Consider the following 21,520-nt stretch of genomic DNA (forward strand, 5'->3'; position numbering starts at 1 on the left):
CTGTCACTGTTGGTTGGCTGCATGGGGGATTTGAGACCACTTCTTGACTTCTCCAAAAGTGGCACTAAAGTTTGAGGTCATTCTGCTCCTTCAGATGTGAAGAGCAAAGGCCTCTCCCAGGTCATGGCCCAGGAATGTGACATCCTAGATCTAGTTTAATCTGGTTGCCAGGATGCCCGTGTGGCCAGGTCTCTGATTTCCCACTGGTGAATTCTGCCACAGGAACAGGCAGCATGGGTTGACTTAAATAGGATGGACCTTTTCCAGCCAGTCCTAGAAGAAGCTGTTTTCCCCAAGAGATTCCACCCCTGCCCATCCCACCCCCAGTCAGTCATACTAGCTGATCCATACCCGCGGGCCTAGCTTTGCCAGATAAGGGAGGGAAGGACCTGGTCTGGGGGAGCAGTCTGGCTGGCATAAGACTGACTCTAAAAAGTTAAACAGCAGCACTACTTGTGTAAGAACAGTTTGGTTCAATAACACTTTTACTTTTGGAGACAGTATTCATAATGTTTCAGTACTTGGACTCTGGAGTCAGCTGCCTGGGTTTGAAACCTGGCACTTACCAGCTGTGTGACCTTGGGCCAGTTTCTTAATGTCTCTGTACCCCAGTTCTTTATCAATAAAACAAAGGGTAGTGCCTATCTCATAGACAAGAGAATTAAATGAGTTAGTACACCTAAAGCACTTTCAATGGTGCTGGTACATAGAAGGCTTAGTGTAACATCATTTTTATTACAAAAAGCTCTTGTATTATTTGGCCCTAACAAATAGCAATGGCTGGTAACCCCACCACCGGGAGTTTCTCCAGTGTCTGTGGGTAGAGTGGAGTTTGCTGAGATGGTACAGCCCTGTGACAGTCCAGGGGGAAGGTGGGATTGGGACTGGCCTGAAAGAATAACCTTTGGATAGTAAGAGACCACTTGGGCACCCATTGTGTGTAACGCATTTGCTGGGTGTTGCAGAGCATGAGGGTATAGGGTAAAGTGAAGGGTGGAGGACATTTCTCCAGGGAGAGAATGAACATCTGGGGAATCTGTACCATTTTTGGGGGGTCTGCCAGATATAGCAGACAGATGCCTTTCTCTGTGAACCAGCAGAGGGCTGGACAAGCCTGGAGTGCTAGACTCTGGGTGACCTCATGGGCCTGGCTGAATGCGTCCCTTACAGGCAGATTCCAAGCCCCCTCTTCTGGATGGCTGGCACCTTCCTGCAGGTGGCCCCCATGGATACCACCCCACATGTACTCTTCTTTAGGTGCTGGGCCCTGGGTGGATAGGAAATCAATGTGTGAAGCTGTGGGTCATCACCTGTGTCCCCCGCCCCTTCAACACAAACACGCAGTCTGAGTGATTACCCATTGATTTCTCCTCACAGTAAAGTCTCAAGAGGATATTTCCTCTCCTGCTGAGGTTTTGGCAAAGGGCAGGAGTCCCCATGAGGAGGCAGTGGGTCTCCAGGGCATCCCTGTGCCATTTATCTCCTGTCACTCGCTTGCTTTTCCATTCACTGAATCTCTGATGCACCCAGAAGCCTCGAGGAGAAGTCTGAGAAGCCATCAGGTGGCAGGGAGTCAGTCAGACAAGCTGGGGATCAGGATTCCACTGAGAAGACCTTCAGCCCTATCATGGTGACATGATGGGAAGCAAAGAGGAAGTTCTCTGCCCTTACGTGGCCTGGGCAGAGCCAACCTAGTGTGACGAGAGACAATGCTGGTGTGAGGGTCAGGGGACCAGAGTCTAGTCTAGCTCTGCTGTGAGTAGCTGTGTGATCTCAGTCAGGTTGCTTCACCTCCCTGGCCCACCTCAGGGTCCTCGCTTGTGAAATGAGGAAGTTGCACTGAATGACTTTGGAGGGACTTTGGCTTCAAATCCTGTGATTTATACCTGACCTTCCATGGGCACCTCCCCAGTGCCTTCTTTCAAGAAGCATTTGGAAGGCCTTAGAAAGGGCTGGACATGCAGGGAGGTCAGTAGAGGAGAGTATTGGCAGTACTGAACTGCTGTGGGGACTTCTCTAATTGGTGAGAAAGAACTTACCTGTGTGAAATGCTCACCGTTTCATTCATAACTTGCTCTCGTCTAGTCCTGTAGGAAGGGTGGGCCTGTGCCTGACACTGGTTCTCTCTTCCAGGTGAGGAGTTCTATGAAGCCTCACCCTATGAGCCAGTGACCTCCCGCCTCTCGGATATCTTCAGGCTTGCTTCAATCTTCTCAGGTAAGTGGGCTCTTGCTGGGGCCTCCCAGTCCTCCTAGGTGCCCTGGCCTTCAGTTGGCTCTGCCTTCCACTGGTGAGCCCCTTACTGCTTCTGAGCTTCGGGTCCTCATCTGTAAAAGAGGAAACCATAACAGCCACCCCCAAGGTTGTGTGTGGAGTGGTGGAACGAGCCCACCATGCAGTAGGTCTTGACTCTGAAACCTGGTGTCACTCTCCTAGTTTGTTATTGGTCTTGCCCTCCTGGGTCCTTCTTTCTAATTCCCAACTCTTCCACTTTGGAATTCTACTTTGGTCAAGCTGCTCAACTTTTCTGTGCCTCAGTTTCCTCAGTTGTGCAGTGGAACAATACCTACCTTGGATTGTCATGATATACAAATGAGTCGATGATTGTAAAGTGCTCAGCGAGCTGCTGGGCAGCACAGCACGGGTCCCGGATAGGAACTATTAGCTGTGGTTGGTGGCGGTAGTATCACTATTATTGGTTCTGCTCTGGGATTCTCCTTCCTCGAGGGGTCTTCTTCTTGAACTCCACCATGAAGCCTCTGGTTCTCTGGTGCTTGGCCTCCCCCAGGAAGTGAGAAGGACTGTGTTAAGCTCTAGCTTTGCTTGCTATGGTCCTTGGGTAGGAGTCCAATGAGTTTGTTGGTTCTTTCTTCCTGGCCTGTTCCTTCTGGCCTCTGGGAGACCTGTGGGCCCAGGGCAGCTGCCCCTGCTCAGGCACTGGTAGGTGGGGGCCTTCCAGTCTTGGGAACTGCTCTGTGGGGGCTGGGGGTGAGCTCCTCCTGGAGCCACCACTGGTGCTTAAAGGTGGCCAGGCAGGCTGTTACAGGACAAGGCTGCAGGCCTCAGGTTTCTAGGAAGTTTTGTGGCAGAATGTGAAGGCTCCTGAAGTTTCTTTTGCTCTAAACCATTCTCAATGGCAGCACCACTGACATTTTGACCTGGATAATTCTCTCCTGTGGGAAGAGCTGTCCTGTGCACTGTAGGATATTTAGCAGTGTCCCTGCCTCTACCCTTTGGATGCCAGTAGCAGTCCGCTGAGTTGTGACAACCAAAAATGTCTCCAGATATTGCCAAATGCCTCTTGGGGGCACAACTTTAGTGTTGTAGAGAAGCAGCACTCTAAACTGTGAAATGAAAGACTTTCCTGTAAGACCCTAAACCCTTTCAAATGAAGAATTCTCTAGGAGAGTGTTTCTCAAACTTTCTTTTTCCATTATGGCCCTGCTAAGGAGAAAAGCAATTCTCTGTAGAGAAACACTGTCTTAGTCTGCTTTGGCTGCCATAACAAAATACCATAGACTGGGGAGCTTATACAACGGAAATTTATTATCTCATAGTTCTGGAGGCTGGAAGTTTAAGATCAAGGGCTGGCAGGGTTTGGTTTCTGGTGAGAGCTCCTTTCCTGGCTTGCAGATGGCCACCTTCTCACTGTGTCCTCACAGGGTGGGGTGGCGGTAGGGTAAGAAAGAGGGAGCGGGGGAGAGAGAGAGAGAGAGAGAGAGAGAGAGAGAGAGAGAGAAAGCTCTTCTTTTTCTTATGAGGACACCAGTTCTATTATGGCTCTACCACCTCACCTTTATGACCTCATTTAACCTTAATTACCTCCTAAAAGCTCTGTTTGCAGGTATAGTCACATTGGAGGTTAGGACTTCAGCATATGAATTTGGTGGGCACAATTTGGTCCATAGCAAGTGCCAAGGAATACCTGCTTTTTTTTTTTTTTTGCCTACCCAAGAACCGATTTTTGCTCGGTTGGGGGTGATACTCTCTGCTCCCATTGAGAATACATGCTCTAAGGGATTGAGATGGGAAGATACCTATATACCTGGTGGGAGAAATCCTGGAACCCTATCAGAAAGGAGGCACTGGCCAAAGGGTGACCATCTAGATATACCCTTGGGTCCTGGCGGTGGTTGGGGGTGGTGGTGAATGAAATGGAGACTTCAGAGCTGATCCTGGTTAGTTTTGGATAGAAATCCACCTTTGGCCACTCCTTTTGAGACAGTTTTGGGGCTCAGGTGCAGGTTGAGAATATCATCAGCAGGTGATGATGGAGTAGGGATGCCTTGCAGCCCTGATGTAACCATTCCCCACCCTGCCAGCTGAGCACTACTACATGGGTGGGAGTCATTGGGTTTATCTCCAATAAAGAAATAGTTTTGACTTGTGCCCTGAAGGATGAAGGTCAGAGGTCTGCTTCCCAGACTCACACTAAACATCTTTCTAGCAGAAAATCTTTATACGATGGGCGTGATACTCTGCAGGACAAGGACATTGACAAGACAAATGAGGAAATGATTGGGTTTCAGCTCACTGAATCAGCTTTCTTTATCTACTTCCCAGGTGAAACTGGGTCCCACATGACCCTGGATCCCTGGGCTCTGGGGCCCACTCCCCATAGAGTGGAGGGGTGCCTTCGAGGTCTTGGCAGCTCCCCCCTCATTGCTCCTGTTGACCCCTCTCCACCCAGAGTAGCTGCAGAGATGGTGCATGGGTGGCCCTGTCGGAGAAACTTGGGCACATAACTGGGTGGAGGGCCCTGGCCAGGCCATCGAGAAACTAAGTGGGCCAGGGTGGGGCACACAGCAGAAGGAAGGCTGGATGGGGGGCTGGGAGGCCCGGGTACCACTACATTCTCTCACCCAAATTAACTGAGGGGCTTTGGGCAGGTCACTTCCCTGCTGCAGACCTTATGTTTCATTTTGGAAGAAGGAAGACCTAACCTTAGAGCAGGGCTCCCTAATTTTTTCCCACCAAGACACACAGACAGTGGCATTATTGCCTGGCATACTAGGGTGAGCAGAGCATCTTGGAGCTTAGGGGAACATGGGCCCCTGTCTGGCTGCCCCGTAGGGTCAGTATCTGGGCACAGATGTCACCTGCCTGTGGCTTGCTAGCTGGGAAGGCCTGGCCTGTGGGACCCAAGATCTGCACTGGCACTTTAGGATGATAAGGCTGCCACCCTGTAGGACTGTATGGAGCCCTTCTCCACTTCTATACACCCATATTTGACTGTGCATTGCCTCTTCCATCATCTGTGTGGAAAGGCTGTGAGTGGGGAGCATGAGGTCTTTGTGGCCCTTCTCTACACCATGATACCCCCAATCAGGGCCCTAGGAACTCAGAAAAGGGTGCTCCTGTATCTTTGGGGCTCAGTTGCCACTATATCCTTAACATCTACTGCCTAAGAATTTGGGCCCCTGTCATTGGGTCCTCCTGGAACATGTGTTCTTTATCTCTGGACTCCTCTGTCTGTTTGGTTTTTAGAAAGTCCTGCTGGGATTCTCTTGGCAAAAAAGCTGCCAGGATTCCTCTAGCACTCTCTGATGCCAGAGGCCCTGGGGTAAAGGCAAACCTCCCCTCTGATCTGCCTAGTTCAAAGACTAGGCTTAGGGTTAGGGTCAGTGACTGGGAGTAGGATTACTGGTGTCCCGATAGCCCTGAGTCTAAGGTCAGGAGGAGAGCAGTCTGGCTGTGCCCCGAACCATGGCCACAGTGATGTTTGAGGCATCCAGGTGGGAAGGGAGTGCTCATGGAGAACTGAGGTTTTTCCTGTTTCTAGCAATTCAGCTGCCCTTGCAAGCATAAAATGGAGTGTTTAGGGAGTTAGTCCAGTGCACAAAAAGTGTGGGCCTTGAAATGATAGTCCAGGGTTTGAATCTTGACCTGAACACTTATAATTTTTTTATTTTGAGAGGGGAAGAGGTGGGGGGGAGAGGGACAGATAGGGAGAGAGAGACAATCTTAAGCAGGCCCCATCCTGAGCATGGAGCCAGACACAGGGCTTGGTCCCATGACCCTGGGATTCTGACCTGAGCCAACATCAAGAGTCAGATGCTCAACTGACTGAGTCACCCAGGTGCCCCACCAACCTAGCCACTTAGGGGAGTGTGATCTTGGGCCTCATTGGGCCTTCTTGAGCTGTAGTGCCTATGTTTGTAAAATGGGAACGTGATACCTACCGACAGTGTTGATACAGAGGATTCACCGAGAATGGATGTAGGGTAACAGAATTAGTCATCCTCTCTTTGCTGAGGATGTTTAGTAGGGGACAGGGGGTTTGGGGAGCTGAAATTGAGAGTCCCTCCATTCCTGGGTATGACCCTGTGAATACTGAATACCAGCTGGTAGCATCTGGGGTTGCAGGAGAGGATGGAACAGGTGAAGAGAAGAAGAGCTTCTTAAGGGAAGGAGAGATCGTTCAGGCAGAGAGAGGTTGTGGAAGGGTTTCATGGAGAGTGAGGGAAGTGGTACCTCTCTGTTCACATGGAGGGAGGCCATCACTGTGAGGGGCAAGGGTCTGGGAGGCCCAGGCAGTGGTTTCCCTCGAAGTCACGGGCCTTGCCTCAGGGACAGGCTGTGCATTCCTGGTGAGGGACGGGGCCTCCAGGGCCTCCATCCCATGCAGGCCTTAGCAGATGCATGCGTGTGGAGCATATTTATGCAAACCTGTCTTTTCTGTAGCTATAAAGGAACTCAGAGATCACCTAGGCCCACCTCTTCCCCTGACAGAAAAGGAAGCTGAGACCATGAGAACTGGGACAGACTGGATTGGGATTCAAGTCCTTGCTCCCACTCCTGTGCAGTGTCTGCCTCAGGCAGGTGCCTCTAAGCCCTGGTTTCTTCTTACACAGCAAGGGGCTGATGGAAACACCTACCTTCTAATTTTTGTTGGGACTAAATGAGATACTGCAGGTAAATCCTTACCCAGAGCTGGGGCATATTGCACTACAATATTTAAAACTTATTATGGAGTGATTTCTCTAAGGGTAATATGGCAGGCTATGGCAGGGCTGGCCTGGAAGCTTGCATTTGGGAAATGGTTGCAAGCCTTTGGGTGATACGAGGCTGCCTCCCACCCACGATAGTGCTTGGTGGGGGCTGGAGTGGGAGGTGACTGGGCAATTTTCAGGGCAAGTAGGACCTGGGGGCTTCTGCTGAGCCACCCTGGCCTTGTTGAGCTACACTGTGGAGGGATGGGGATACGTGGAGGCTGGCAAGACATCTGGGTCTGGGACCTTTTGTGGGTTGGAGGAAGAAGCTGTGGGCGGCATCTGCCTCAGTTGGCCAGTAAGCCTCTGGGGTGGGCAGTCTTGCTTGGATGGGGGCAGGAAAGGCCTAAGGATGTTCTTGTTCTAGGCTCCAGTGGCCCTTTTTTGGGGGCTCAGGAGTGGAGGGAACCCTGTCCCTGCCCAGAACCTGGCGGGTGGCCCCTGACAGATGAATGCCACCACACTCTGACGTGTTGTGATTGTGGGTGTTGGTCTCTGTGTCTACGCATCCATGCCTGTCTGGGGGTGCCTAGCACTGTGCTGTGCTCCTACTACATATCCATAGAGGATAGACTAGTGGGTGGGTCTAGACTAGTGGGTGGGCCTGCTAGACCTAATTTGAATCTTGGCCTTGCCCTACCAGCTGGGAGACCACAGGGCGGGTCACTTGACCTTTCTGGACCTCATTTACTGACCTGTAAGATGGAGTGGCTGGGCCTGCCTGGCGAGGATTGGTGGGGACACATGCACGGTTCCTCATGTGGTACTGGGGCACCTTAGATGGTGGCCAAGGGCAGCACTGTTGAGGGCTGGAGGGAACTAATGGCTTAGTGTGGGGTGTTAGACTGGACAAGGAAAGGTGATGAAGAGGGCCAAGCAAGTCTGAGGGGGCCTGTGTGTGCTCCATCTTAGGAGTATCTGAGGTTTACAGAAGGGCGGGTTGCTCATAAGTGCTTCATGGGAGAGATGGGGCGGGGACCGACATGTTTTGTTCAGTAAACATTGAGCTCTCTGTGTTCCTGATACTGCGTCAGACACTGCTTGAGAGTGACTCAGACTCATGTCCTCACTGTCTACTGGGGTAGGCAGACACCCACTTAGACACCCATGAGGAGGCTTATTGTTGGTGGCAGTGTAGACCAAGTGCTGCCGTGAGAGTTCAAGTATCCTGGGGAAATCAGGAAAGTCTTGGAAGAGGAGACATGGGGGCCTGGGAATGCCATTCTTGGTAGTGTCATGGCCTAGAGGGAGGCCTGGCTCACCTGGGATGATGAAGGAACCACACATCTTCTGGGCCTGGTGGGCTCTGAGAACAGTGAATACAGACCCTTGTGGCAGATGGGAGATTGGCCTCTCTGGGGTCTCTTCCCTTGGGACTCCTGCCCCAGACTTCTCCTGGATGGAGCTGTGCATGACTGCTTGGCTAGGGAGCCTGGGTCCCTGGGGAGGGGCTGAGCTGCCCTTGGATGAGGGAGAGGCTTAGTACTGGGCTCCAGAGCCAGTCCCCTGTGAAGGTTGCCTCAGTGCTCTGCTGGGTGCCTAGGGAGGCCTGTTCCCTTCCCCTGCTCCTCTGAGGGGGGGCCTGAGCCTTCGTGCCACCAGTCCCTCCTCCCTTCGTGTTGCTTAGCAGGGATGGGTGAGCCAGGGCGTTACTGGCTCAGCCTCAGCCTGTGGGCTGGTGCCTCTCAGAAACCCCCTTCTGAGGCAGCCCCTGTGAGGTGGTAGTAGGGGAGGTTTGGGGATATCAGGGGAGGAACTGAAGGAACAGGCAGCCTCTCTCCCTGCCCCTCTGCACAGTGGCTTAGGTGATAAACTGCTTATCCTCAGGTTGTCTCCCTGAGCCGAATGCAGAAGTGTGTTATTTAAATTTCAAAATCACATTCTTCTTCTAACAGCTGTCAGAGTCTCTGAGTGTCAACGAAAATTGGGCTTTAGCTGCAGCTCTGTCACCTCTTACACCTTCCCTTTCAGGAAGAATTCATCTGGTGGCCAGGGAGAGCTGGTGTGGGGCGGGGCAGACAGGGACTGTGGGGACAGGGAGAGGGGAGGTGACTAGGTGGATGGGGTCAGGTGAGCAGTGACTCTGCCATGCTGAGCAGCAGGTGGGAGCACCTGGGAGGAGGCCAGCCTCCCCATCAAGGGGTGCCAAGGCGTTTCCCCCTTGTGTTTCATTTCTTCCCCTCTCCTATCAGTGCTGGTGACTCGGGGTCCTGTCATTGGGTGGGAGGATTTGCTTGTACTAAGGTGTGAGCGGGGTGTGTTGGTGACTTCATGTTTCATTGTCTTTGTGTCCAAAGAAGAAATTGGTATGAGAAGAAGGCAAGAAGGAAAGAATGAGTAGAACAGGAGAGAACAAAGTTTAACCCCAAGGAAACGCTTTGTAATGGTAAAATTTGACATGTCATGGTTGGGACGAGGCTTTTGGGGTGAAGACATTTTCTGGTACTTCTAAAACAATATCTCCCAGGGGCACCTACTTGTTTCCCCTTGGGTATATAAGCCAGGCTCTGCCAGCAGTGGGGATGTGGGGTGGTTCTGGGCTGGGTCTCTGCTCTTGAGAGGCTCTCAGATGGCTCTGCAAGGTTCTGTCTCCCTCTCCACCCCCTGAGCACGCTCCTGGCTTAGCCATGAACTATACTCACCTGATTTATCCTGGTGGAAGGCAGGTTTTGGGTAACTGCCCTGGGAATGCCTCTTCCAACCATATCTGTTAATGCGCTCCTTTAACCCCTAGGCTGTTGAAAGAAAGGAACAGGTTTGACTGGGGTCAGAGTGTGTGGAGGGAGGTGTGTGTGTGCGTGCGTGTGCGCATGTGCACTGTGAGCATGTTATGTGTTTGTGGAATGTGTGTATGAATTGGTATGTGTATGCATATGTGGGGTGGTATGTGTGTGTGAGGTGTGTGGGGGTGTGTGTGTTTGTGTGGTTGTATGGAGTGGTATGTATGTATGAGGTGGGGTGTGTGTGTGTGTGTGTGTGTGTGTGTGTGTGTATGTTGTGCCTGAGTGGGAATGAAAAAGTGGAGGGGGTGATGTGGCCCTTCTGTCAGGGGAACAATCACTGCCCTCAGCCCTCTTTTCTACCTCCTAGGGAAGCCCTGAGAACACTGGTGCAGGGGTGAATACAGAGGGACATTAGAGGATGGGAAGGCTATCTTCACGTGATTAACAAAAATAATTAGTGGACTAAACCTCTGTATGTGTATTTTGGGGCTTCCTACAGTGTGGAGGTTATGTCATCTTCTGGATGCTTCTGTCCCCTCCTGCAGAAGCAGTGTGTATGTGAATTCATTCTTAGACTCCAGGAAAATCCCTTGGGTGCTGTGCCCTGTTCTAGGTGCTGGGGAAATGTCAGTGAACAAACAAGGCAAGGGAGACTGTTGCTCTTCTGGAGCTTATTTCGATTAGCCTGAGACAGAGAAAAACAGAAAACAAGCCAACAAACAAATTAACAGTAACAACAGAAAGTGCTGAATGGCATGCAAGGATTAAATAGGAGGACAGGACAGAGGTGGCTGGTGGGTCATCCAGATTGGGAATGCCAAAGTCTGACTCCCTGGAAGGATCCAGCCATGGGAAGTCTGTGGAATGGCAGAGAGCACATCTAGGGAAAGGTCCCCAGGGCAGGACACTGTGAGGGAGGGTGGGGCCTGGGACCCAGCGAGTGAGGTGGAGGTGGTGGTTTGGGAGGTTGGGCACCTAGGTAGGCAGCGGCCAGATCACTGGGATGCTGCAGGTAAGTTAAGGACTGTGGATTTCATTTTAAGAGTGATGAGAAACCTTTCTAGGATTTTAGGCACTTGAGTAGCACAGTATGAGTTATGCTTTTTTAAAAAAAATTTTTTTTAACGTTTATTTATTTTTGAGACAGAGAAAGACAGAGCATGAACGGGGGAGGGGCAGAGAGAGAGGGAGACACAGAATCGGAAGCAGGCTCCAGGCTCTGAGCCATCAGCCCAGAGCCTGACTCGGGGCTCGAACTCACGGACCGCGAGATCGTGACCTGAGCTGAAGTCGGACGCTTAACCGACTGAGCCACCCAGGCACCCCGAGTTATGCTTTTGAAAGCTTACTCTTGCGCTGTGGCAGAGTGGATCATGGGGCAGGGAGGGGCATGGGCAGCGGTGGGAGCCAGAGAGCAGTTAGAGGCTGTTGCACTGGCCAGAGTCCTAAGACAGTAGGGTGTATGATCTGGAATCTGTGGTGGCACAGAGCTAAGGACAACTGTGGTAATTTAGGCTTGAACAACAATGGGACTGCCATATATCAGGATGGGGAAGGGGGAGGAGAGTTCTCTGTCTGCCACAGTAGGCTGGAGATACTAGTCAGACCTTTAGACCTCTGTCTGGAAATGCCAAGTAGGCAGTTGGATGTAAGCCTGGAGTTCTGAGGAGAGGTTAGGGTTGATATATAGATTGAGAGTCGTTAGCATATAGATGGTGTTTAAAGCTCTGGACCCATGAGGTCACCTAGTGAGAGTGTGTGGACCGAGGGGGAGGTAGGTGGGGGCTCTCCAATGCAGAGGACGAAGAGCTAGCAGAGGAGGCTGAGATGAAGGCCAGTGCGAAGGGTACCAGGGGGAGCCAAGAAAAGCACGGGTCTCAGGAGAGAGGAAGGGGTAAGACATGCTAAATGTAGCCAAGAGGTCAAGTTAGGAATGTTTCGAGACATGACCATGGCACTCGGCAGCATGGGGGTCACTAATGACCTTGACCGGAGTGTCCTTAGTGGGGCTGTGGGTTGGAAGCTTGATTTGGAGAGGATGGAAAAGAGGATGTGAGGTAGCAAGGTAAAAACAGCAACTGTAGGTGGCTTTTGGAATTTCTTGTGAAGAAGGACTTCTTATGGTGAGAAGAGTTTATTTCATAATCATTAAAAAAATTTAGCTTATGGTTGGTGCTTCCAATCCTGCATCCATTCACCAAAAATAAAAAATGCTGATGAAGGTACAGGTGAATCACATCAATATGAAATGCCTCAATTTTGGCTTTTAATTGTTATAAATACAGAATTAAAGCTGATATACTGTTGTGGGAACTGGTGTGTGCATGGTAAAAATCCTAATTAAACAAACAAACCCACCCAAACTACATTTAAAAAGACGTATAACCCTCAAAAGTGGCTGAAAAAGTCCCTTAAAGTGTGAAATAATGAAATTTTAATTTTTAATTGCTTAAAACACAAAATTAAGCCTAATATGCCTTTTGAAGAATTGGAGAAAGCATACCAACAGTGGTTAAGATTTGACAAAATATAAAATGATATTCAAAAAGCAATCGATTTTGGAATCGATTTTCAGTGAATTTGCCATTCATCAAATTGACTTTTGGTGTGTTGGTCTGCTTCCAAAAATACAGCTGACCCTGGAGGATGCTGGGGTAGCTGTGTGTTGTGTGGGGATGGAGGTGAGGGGAGAGTCCCAGAGAAGGTTGAGGATATAAGGTGGGGAGCCTGGACTAGCACTGCCACTTGGTGGGGGGCGGGGGGAGGCACCCTGAGCGGTGGGGGGAATGAAGGTTGCGGTCCCGCTGGGTCCCTGGGCCTTGAGTGAGGACAGAGGACTGGCAGGCGAGGCATGCTGGGAGTGCAAGGTCATCTCTTGGGGAAGCTGACGGTATGCAGATGCATTCATGCGGATGGTATGGGGCTCCTGGCCACCGCTCCCAGCTGAGAGGAAGATCCTGGAGGTGGTGCTCTCTTAGGCTTCTGGATGAGCAGAGGGTGCTCTGAAGTCTGCCTCTTGCTCACCAGTGAGTGACTGGGGACCCTTCTATCTTTTGGGTGTCGTGTGTGAGCCTGGGGCAAGAGGTGCATGGGTTGGACTTCTTTTAGCAGGGTTATGTGCAAACAGAGATGTGGGGGAAGATCTTTCCAGCCGGGGAACACATTCTTAAACAAGCATTTATGGTGCATGTGCCATGGACTGGAAACTGTGTGAGGCATTTTTACCTACATTATCCAGTCTAATCTTTAGCATAGTCCTGTGTGTAGGCAGCCTGGGTGTTTTATCCTCATTTTGCAGGTGAGGAAAATGAGGCTCAAAGAGGTCACATAACCTGTCTGCACATGTTTGCTCTGATAGTTGTGCAGAGCCTCAACTGCCAGAGGCTGCCTGCCCCTGCCAGGTCCTCTGCTTCCCAGTTGGGCCAGAGTTCCTGCTCATAATCACCAGCCTGGCCCCCAGCAGGGACACTGTGAAGCCTGTGGAGCGAGCCTCAGGCCAAGGGTAATTTTCCATTTGTTACTTGATTATAATCTCTTCATTTCCACTAGAATGTAAGCTCCAGGAGGGCAGGAGCATTGCCGGTTTGGTTCATTTCTCCTAGCAGTGCTTTACATGTAGTGAGTGCCCCGTGTTGGGAAAATCAGGGAATCTTGAGTGGTGGCTGGGTGTGGATGGCCTCATGAGGCTGAGGGGTGTGGAGGTGATGGTGCAGATGGCTATAGCCCAACAGGGAAGATGGGCTCCCCTTAGCTCCCACCTTTCCTGCCTTCCATCCATCCCTATTTAGTTTGTTTTGTTGACATCTCATTGTTGATGGCCTCTCTGCTCACCCTTATGTCCCTAATTATTTGGACTCAGTTGACTGTCCTTTTCTTTGAAGTTCTTGTCTTGGCTTCCATGACACCAGTGTCTCCTGACTTTCCACCACCTCCCAATGTCCACTACATGATGATGTCCAAGGCTTTGTCCTGACCCCTTTCCTCTTCTTTATTGTCACCCTCAAACTAGGCAACCTCATTTAGTCTTATGACACTAAATAGCTTCCATGTCAGTCATGGTATTTTATGCCTCTCGCTCAGATGTACCTTCTGCAATCCAGACTCATTGATTCTTCTGCCTTTTCAGTATCTCCACTTGGACATCTAGTAGGCATCTCAAACTTCAGTGAAAACAGAATTATGTGTTCAGTTCTGCCCTCCTTCTCCCCTTTAGGTCTTTCCTGTTTCACAAAGTGATTCCACCATCTACCTGGTGCTCCGGCCCAAAACTTCAGAGTTTTCCAGGATTTCTTTTTCTTCCTATTCAGCATCTGACCCATCCTGTTGGTTTTCTCTCTAAGTTATTTGCCGAATGGGCTCAGTTTTTGACATCTTTGTAGTTACCACTCTACCTAGACCACCACCTGTGGCTTCTTCTTTCACTTTTGCTTCATTAAGGAAGCTCCAGCCACTTTATGTTTCCTTTTGCCTATGAACACACCAAGGTCATGCTTGTCTCAGGACCTTTGCACCTGCTTTTCCTTTTGCTTGGGATTCTCTTACTTTGGATTTTTTGCACATTTTACTCCTGCCCATCATTCTATCTCAACTTGGATGTTACCTCCTAGGACAGCCCCTTCCAGACCCCAGTCATTCTCTTCTGAATTTCCTTATGTATTTTCTTCATGGCATTTATCAGCACTTTATTTTTGTTTTTAATTTTTTTAATGTTTATTTATTTGTGTGTGAGAGAGACACACACACAGTGCAAGTGGGGGAGGGACAGAGAGAGGGAGACACAGAATCTGAAGCAAGCTCCAGGCTCTGAGCTGTCAGCACAGAGCCCGATGCGGGGCTTGAACCCACAAACTGTGAGATCATGACCTGAGCCAAAGTCGGATGCCCAACCAACTGAGCCACCCAGGTGACCCATCAGCACTTTAAATTACCTTACTATTTATATGTTTATTACTGGTCTTTCACTAGACTGAAAGCCTCTGGAGGGAAGGGACTCTGTCTTTCCAGTTCGCAGCTGGATTTCTAGAGCATGTGGTCAGTATCTGAAAATATTTGTTGACTGACAGCTGTGTGACTGACTGGCAGTTGATAGGAAATTGGGGGCTGTGCATGAAGGCAGCCAGTGTGGCTGTGACCCCTGTATATATGAACGTGTTTCTGTGTGTATACATGCTGTGTTTGCATGGGGCCAGGGTAGACTCCTTTTAGCCTGTTTCCAAACGAGGTGGGATGGGAGGTTTCTCACTCCCTGCAGCCGTCAGAGTCTTATACTTGTGTGGGTGCCCAGGGGCTCAGTGTGGACTTGGGGCTGGACATTGCAGCTGGAAAAGGGGTTAGGGGCAAGCAACCAGTCTGGCAGATTCCTGGAAGGCCAGAAAGGGAGCAGAAACACCTGAGGACCCATTAGCCTGCAAGTATCATAGAATGGTGAGCATCTTATTTCTGTTCCCATGGGGAGAGGCCTGTTGGTTGTTAGAAAGTCTACCTTGATGAGCTTCTCGTTTGGGTAGCGGGGGGTGAAGCCCCAGAAGGCATGCTCTACAAATTGCCTTCTGCTGAGGGTGGGCTTGGTAAATGGTGTGCTGGGTGGGATGTGTGCATATTTGAGGAATGGGCATTGGCAACTCAGCCTGTGCTCCAAGTCAGTGGTTCTGCAACTTTGGAAGGCAGCCTCAGAGTCACAGGGCAGCTTGTGAAATCCAGATTCTTAGGGACCAGCCATAGAGCTCTTGACAGAAAGGCATGGGGCCTGTGCATTTGCGTGTAACAGGCACTTCAAGTGACTCAACCAATGCAATGAAATTTAAGAACCTTGACTGTAAATCAGTTACTTCCCTCCCACTGACCAGACCAACCAGAACTGACCAGGCACACTGCTGAGGGAATGGGAGATGGGCATAAGAATAAATACTTTAATTTTATTTTGTTTAATTAATTAATTAATTAACTATTTTTATTTTAGAGAAAGAGAGAGTGTGTGAGTGGGGGTGGGGCAGGGAGAGAAGGAGAGGGAGAGAATCCCAAGCAGGCTCCATGCTGTCAGCACAAAGCCCGATGCGGGGCTCAATCTCATGACTTGAGCCCAAATCAAGAGTCAGATGCTCAACCAACTGAGCCACCCAGTGTTGTTATTTTAATAGCAGTGCATTTTAACACATAGTAGAAAAATGCAGAACTAACATAGATGTTATCATTTAGGACAAATCCGGGTAGGTATTGAAAAATTTAAAAAAGTGAGTCAATTGAGAAATTTAAAGATTTCATTTGAGAATTAAGAGATTTGAAAGAGAAATTTGACTGCTGTGTGGTGAGCCCATCTCCATATGGTGTCACACGGATATTTTAAAGATACCAGTTTGACGATCCAGGGACACATGGTCTTTGGCTCAGGGGAGCCCCCCAGGAGGGAAGAGGGGAGGTGGGTGAGGCTTCGCTGGGGTGAGGGAGCCCTTCTGCAGTTGTTTCCTGGCCCTGCTGTCACGGAGGGACAGGAAGGGAAGGGCGTGAAGGGCGTGAAAAAGCCAAGCCGTGTCCCCAGGGGCTGGAGCTGGGAGGCTGAGTTCACTGCGGTTTTGGAAAAGTACCAGGCATGGTTCAATCCCCACTCACACACCCTGAGGCAGCTGTTTCTCATCTACTCCTTGGCCCAGCTGGGCTCCTCTCGGCAGGCGTGGGAGACCCGCGTGGGTAGGAGCAGAGTGAGTGTGGAGAGCTGGCTGGCCCAGGCCTACGATGAACTTCTAGTTCCTGGGTCCTTCTCAGCTCCTGTGTGGTCTCTGCAGGGGACGGAGGGGTGGGGTAGCAGGGGCCTCCCTCCCTGCCCTTTGCACATTTTAGTTCAGGGGCTCAGGCCCACACTGGGTGAGGCTGTTGTTTGCAATCCAGCATTTCTCCTTCCTCCCCCAGTAGGGGTTCCTGAAGAGAAAACAAAGCCTTCTGAACCCATGGGAGGGGCGCTCAGTGGTGAAGGAGAGACAGTGGATGTGGGAAGGGGCTGTCTGGTGGGCTTGCCTTTCCCCGGCACATATCTCCTCACTGGTAGGGAAAGCCGTGCTTGGGCCAGCTTCTGGGGCCGTTCTCCACAGGGCCGGTACCTGCTCAGGGAGGATCAGAAGGGGCATCTTCCCTGTAACTAGGCAATTGCTGTTACTGTTGCCACATTTATTGTTTTTTTTTTTTTTTTTTCTAGGAAATTTACCAAGTTTTGGCCCAGGGGTTTACATTTCCCACCCCCTAGCACAAGCTTTCACTATTCAGACTACAAATGGAAGGCACTGAGGCTGTAATTACAGCGGCATTAGCTCAGGAACACGCTGAGAGGAGCAGGAACAGGGCACCTGGGGAACCTAAAAGCAGCCGCGGGCCTAAATTAGCTGCTGCTCCGCGTGCGTTGTCGCCCTGCTCCTCTTTGGGGGCCCCCTCCATCCTCACTCTCTGCTCTCCTCCACCTCCGCCCCAGGCTGCTTTGCTTGCTCTTCCCCTCTGCCCGCCAGCATCCTGACAGGTGCAAGAAACACAGAAGAACAACCTGTCTGGTGTAGAGGTGGTGTCCCCAGAATAGCCTTTGTGTGGATGTGTGTCCTTGGATCTCGATGCGGGCAGGCTGGTTTGGCTGCAGCTTAGGGGACAGCTTGGGAGGCCGCACCCCACCGGGGACAAGCTCTCGCTGTGCTCTCCTGGGCCTCACTTTTGGTCTCTGTGTCCAGGTATCCTGAATTGCTGTCAGGTCCTCCCAGCTGTTGCCCCAGCTCTTTGTTCCCTTGGCCTGGGACCCCGTTCCTACTCTTTTTGCTTCCTCTGACTCATCCTGTAGGTTTAGCCGAGATGTCACTGCTTCTGTGGCCCCTGGTCTGGGCAGGATGCTTTCCTCTCTGCTGCTACAGCACCCTGACTTCCCTGATGCACAGCTTAGCACTGCCATGGGCCACTCCCCTGTCTCCAGCTGGGTCTCTGGGGAAGTGCTTGCACCTAGTAGGCCTTTAGTAAAGAGTTGAAAACCAACCTTGATTCCTTTTTGGCCTTAATCCCCCTTTTGCTTTCACAACAAGAAGAGAGGGAACTTTCTCTGCCATTCTAGGGCTGTTGTTGGCAGGGTGTTGAGGTGAGGCCCAGTCTTCATCCATTGTCTCCTGACTTTCACATCTGAGTCCTTCTGGACTGGGCCCTTACATTGATACTTGATTAGACATGGCCTTGTATTGACCACTATTGCTGGCTCCACATCAGTTTGGCTTCTTTAATAGTATTAGCCAACAACTTCTAAGTACTTGTTACGTATTAGATATTGTTCTAAGTACATTTATTCTTTCACTCGTCAAATTTGCATTCAACACCTACCATGTACCAGGCATTGGGAAGTATGGATTTGGCAGTAAGTACAACCAATAAAGCCCCTGCTTTCAAATGGAGTTTATATGTAACACAAACAAATGATTAAGGAAGTGTATACTCTGGCAGATGGTGATGAGTTGTGGGAAAAAGAGATCAGAGAAAGGGTAAAGGGAGTGACTTCTTGTTACGTATATGGTCGGAAAGGATTCACAGATAAGGTAACATTTGAGCAGAGACCTGAAAGAAGTGAGGAAAGGTCATGGAGGAGAGCTTTCCAGGAAGCGGAAACAGAAAGTGCGAGGGCCCTGAGGTCAGGGCACATTCCAGGAAAAGCAAGGAGGCCAGTGTGGCTGGAATGGAGGAAGTGACCAGGAGGAGGAGGTGAGGTCACATAGAGCAGTGCTGGCTAACAGAAATATGAGTCATCTACATAATTCTAAGTGTTCTAATAGCCACATTAAAAAAGTAAAAAGAAGCAAGTAAAATTAATTTTAACCATACATTTGCTTAATATATTTTCAGAATATTATTGATTCAATATATAATCAAACTAAAAAATTATTAATGAAACGCTTTATTATTTTTTTTCTTAGTGAATCTTCAAAATCTGGAGTGTATTTTCAAAATCTGGTGTGGACATCTCATTTTGGGTTTAGCCACGTTTCAGGTTCAATGGCCACATGTGGCTAGTGGCTACCATATTGGACAGCACAGATATAGGGCCTTGAAGACCAGGCCCAAGCCTCTGAATGAGGGGAAGCCATAGGAAGCTTTGAGGCCTAGGAGCATTATCTCTCTGCCTTATGTTCTAGAAGGTTCATTCCAGCTGCGATGAGAGGATTGTTTTGAGGCAGGGGGTGGGGTGGGTGCGAGGATAGAGCAGGGAGCCTAGGAAGGAGGCTCTTGCCAGGATGTGGTGATGATGGCTTGGACCACACTGGGAGCAGTGGTGGCGGTGAGAAGTGGTTGGATCCCGGATGTATTCTGGAGGTGGAACTGGTTGGTTTTTCTGACGTGGTGTGTGAATGAGAGAGGAGTCAAGGGAGTACCTAGAATTTTAGCCTGAGCTAGTGGGAGGGTGAGTTGTTTTCATACAGATGAGGGGAACTGGGGTGGGGGAACAGCATTGGGGGGAATGTGCGGGTTTGGTTTGGGGCCTGTTAAGGTTGAGATGCAGTGTCAGCCTTTCAGGTAGAGTGGGCAAGTAAACAGGCAGCTGGACGTGTGAATCTTGTACTCACGGGGAGGCTTGGCTGGGGACAAGCCATGAGTGCCCTGGGAAGTGGGTGCACATAGAGAAGAGGGGCTGAGCCCTGGAGGAAAAGGTGGATAGTTGTGAAGGTGAATGCAGGGTGGCAGCAGGAAGCCCAGTGGAGAGGGCAAGACTGTGAGGAAAGAGGGCCAGATGGGGTAACCTGCTGTGTCTAGTGTCCAGATGGGCTGAGGAGGAGGAAGCCCCAGGATCCCTGACCACTGGCAAGAGGGGGAAGCAGACGCTAGGCTGCAGTGGGTCCAGGTGAGACCAGAAGGGGAGAAAGAGATCGCTGGTATGGATGACTCCTTTGAGAGCTTTTGCTCTAAAGGAGAGCAGAAAAATAGGATTACCTTAATGGTGGCTATATGGTCACAAGGAGGCTTTTTTCCCTTAAAGATGGGTGATATAGTAGCTGATGGGGATGATCTAGTAGACAGAGCAAAATTATCATGCAGGAGAGAGGAAAAAATGAGCTATCTCATTCACACTCACAACCGTGCTATGTGGTAGGTACTATTTTGCAGATGGGGAAACCGAGGCAAAGGAAGATTCAGTCATTTGTCCAAAGCTGTACAGCTAGTAAGTAGCAGGGCCAGGAGTTGAATACAGATGGCTCAGTTCTATAACACCCAGTCTTAACTGCTATGCTACTGCTTCTTGGTTTCCTAGCTAGATTTGTGAGCTCTTTGAGAATGGGGCCTCCTCTTACACATTTCTATCTGACACAGCACCTAGCCAAGAGAGGGCTGTGCAGAGGTGGGGTTTGCTAGATCTTTAATGACCAAGAGACCTGAACACCAGGAATGGTGCTGGGAATGCTCGGACACCTGGGCTGGCCACGGGAGGCGGGGTGTGGGGCATGGTGTTAGCTTGCCTCAGTTTGCGTCCTCCCCACCACCTCCCAGGACCTTGCATGAAGTGGATGGTGCTCAGTAAATACAGGCTAGATGAAGAATGAGTGAAAAGGCTAAGGCTCATCCATCCTAAAACCTAAGCTGATGATTCTTCTGGTGTACACAGTGTTGGCATGACCTGGTTCCTGCTCTGGTTTACCACCAGTGTGCTGGGTGGCCTTGCCCACTCAGTGCGTCAGTTTCCTTAGCTGTAAAATCAAGAGGTAGGGCTAGGTGGTCTCCCATCTGGCTCTCCCCAGAATGTCTCAGGTGGGCATGTATGGGCTGGATTCCTGCCTCCCTCCAGTCTGTCATCAGGATGGACAAGAGGCACTGTGGGTGGGGTCAGCTGGCAGTGGAGGGTCAGGTGGTCCTTAGAAGAGCCGAGACTTGTGGGATGGGGTAGCCAGCACAAAGGGAGCTTTACAGATTGTGGGAATCCTGCTTCGTGTCCAAGACATCTCACTCCAATGGCAGAGCTCAAAGCCGTGGTGCTAACGGCCGAGTCCTAACATCTAGCACATGTGCCCTTTAGCTGGTTATGCGCTCAGCCCCATTAAAGTCTGAGGCTGGACTTCAGCCTCTTACCTCTACTGCCGGGGCTCCCACCTGGAGCTTCCTTTTTAGGGGTTCTCCATGCTAACTAGCTGCTGTAGCACCCCTGCCATGTGGCATTTTGAAATGTGTAGGGACAGTTTTCAGTGGTCCTGTGGTGGGGGTGAGGGTGGTGGTAGTGGTGGCTGCTGAAGATCCCATGATGAGAATTGTCCCTCCCTAAATGCCAGCAGTACCCAGAGCAGAAGCCTGTTCAAGTGTACCATTGCAGGGTGCTCAGGGGCCTGGGAGCCCATCTTGCCTCACCTGCCACTCAGTTGTGTGATCGTGAACCAGTCATTTTATTTCCCATTATCTACTTTTGTGAACAGGGCATGAACACCTACCTAGTTGCTTGCCTTTAAAAAAAAAAATGTTTATTTTTTTATTTTGAGAGAGAGAGAGAGCAGGCACACCCGAGTCGGGGAGGGACAGAGAGAGAGGAAGAGAGAGAATCCCAAGCAGGCTCCACAGTGTCAGCAAAGAGCTGGGTGGCTTTATCTCACAAACATGACCTGTGCTGGAATCAAGAGTCAGACACTTAACCCACTGAGCAACCCACTCCCCTCTAGTTGCTTGCCTTTTGGGTCGTGGTAAGTTTTAAATGAGCCTGGATTAACATTCCTCATCATCTTGACTCACCACAGGTAAGGCTGGCTGTGCACCAGGTGCTGTCCTAAGCTGTGTATTCCCCCATTTTAATCCTTAGTGCCTGTTGGGTGACCCGTTTCACGG

At 50.4% G+C, this 21,520-nt stretch overlaps 1 protein-coding gene across 4 annotated transcripts in view; it reads left to right on the plus strand.

Moving 5' to 3' along the window:
* GFRA2 (GDNF family receptor alpha 2) overlaps positions 1 to 21,520 on the plus strand; it is a 97,182-nt gene that overhangs the window by 21,682 nt on the left and 53,980 nt on the right. For all 4 annotated transcript variants that reach the window (XM_042934661.1, XM_042934663.1, XM_042934664.1 and 1 more), the window contains one exon: positions 2,134 to 2,217. In XM_042934661.1, coding sequence (XP_042790595.1) covers positions 2,134 to 2,217 — 84 coding nt within the window. The remainder of the gene's footprint in view (positions 1 to 2,133; positions 2,218 to 21,520) is intronic.

This window comes from Panthera leo, chromosome B1, assembly GCF_018350215.1.
Source record: "Panthera leo isolate Ple1 chromosome B1, P.leo_Ple1_pat1.1, whole genome shotgun sequence".
NCBI classification, from domain to species: Eukaryota; Metazoa; Chordata; class Mammalia; order Carnivora; family Felidae; genus Panthera; species Panthera leo.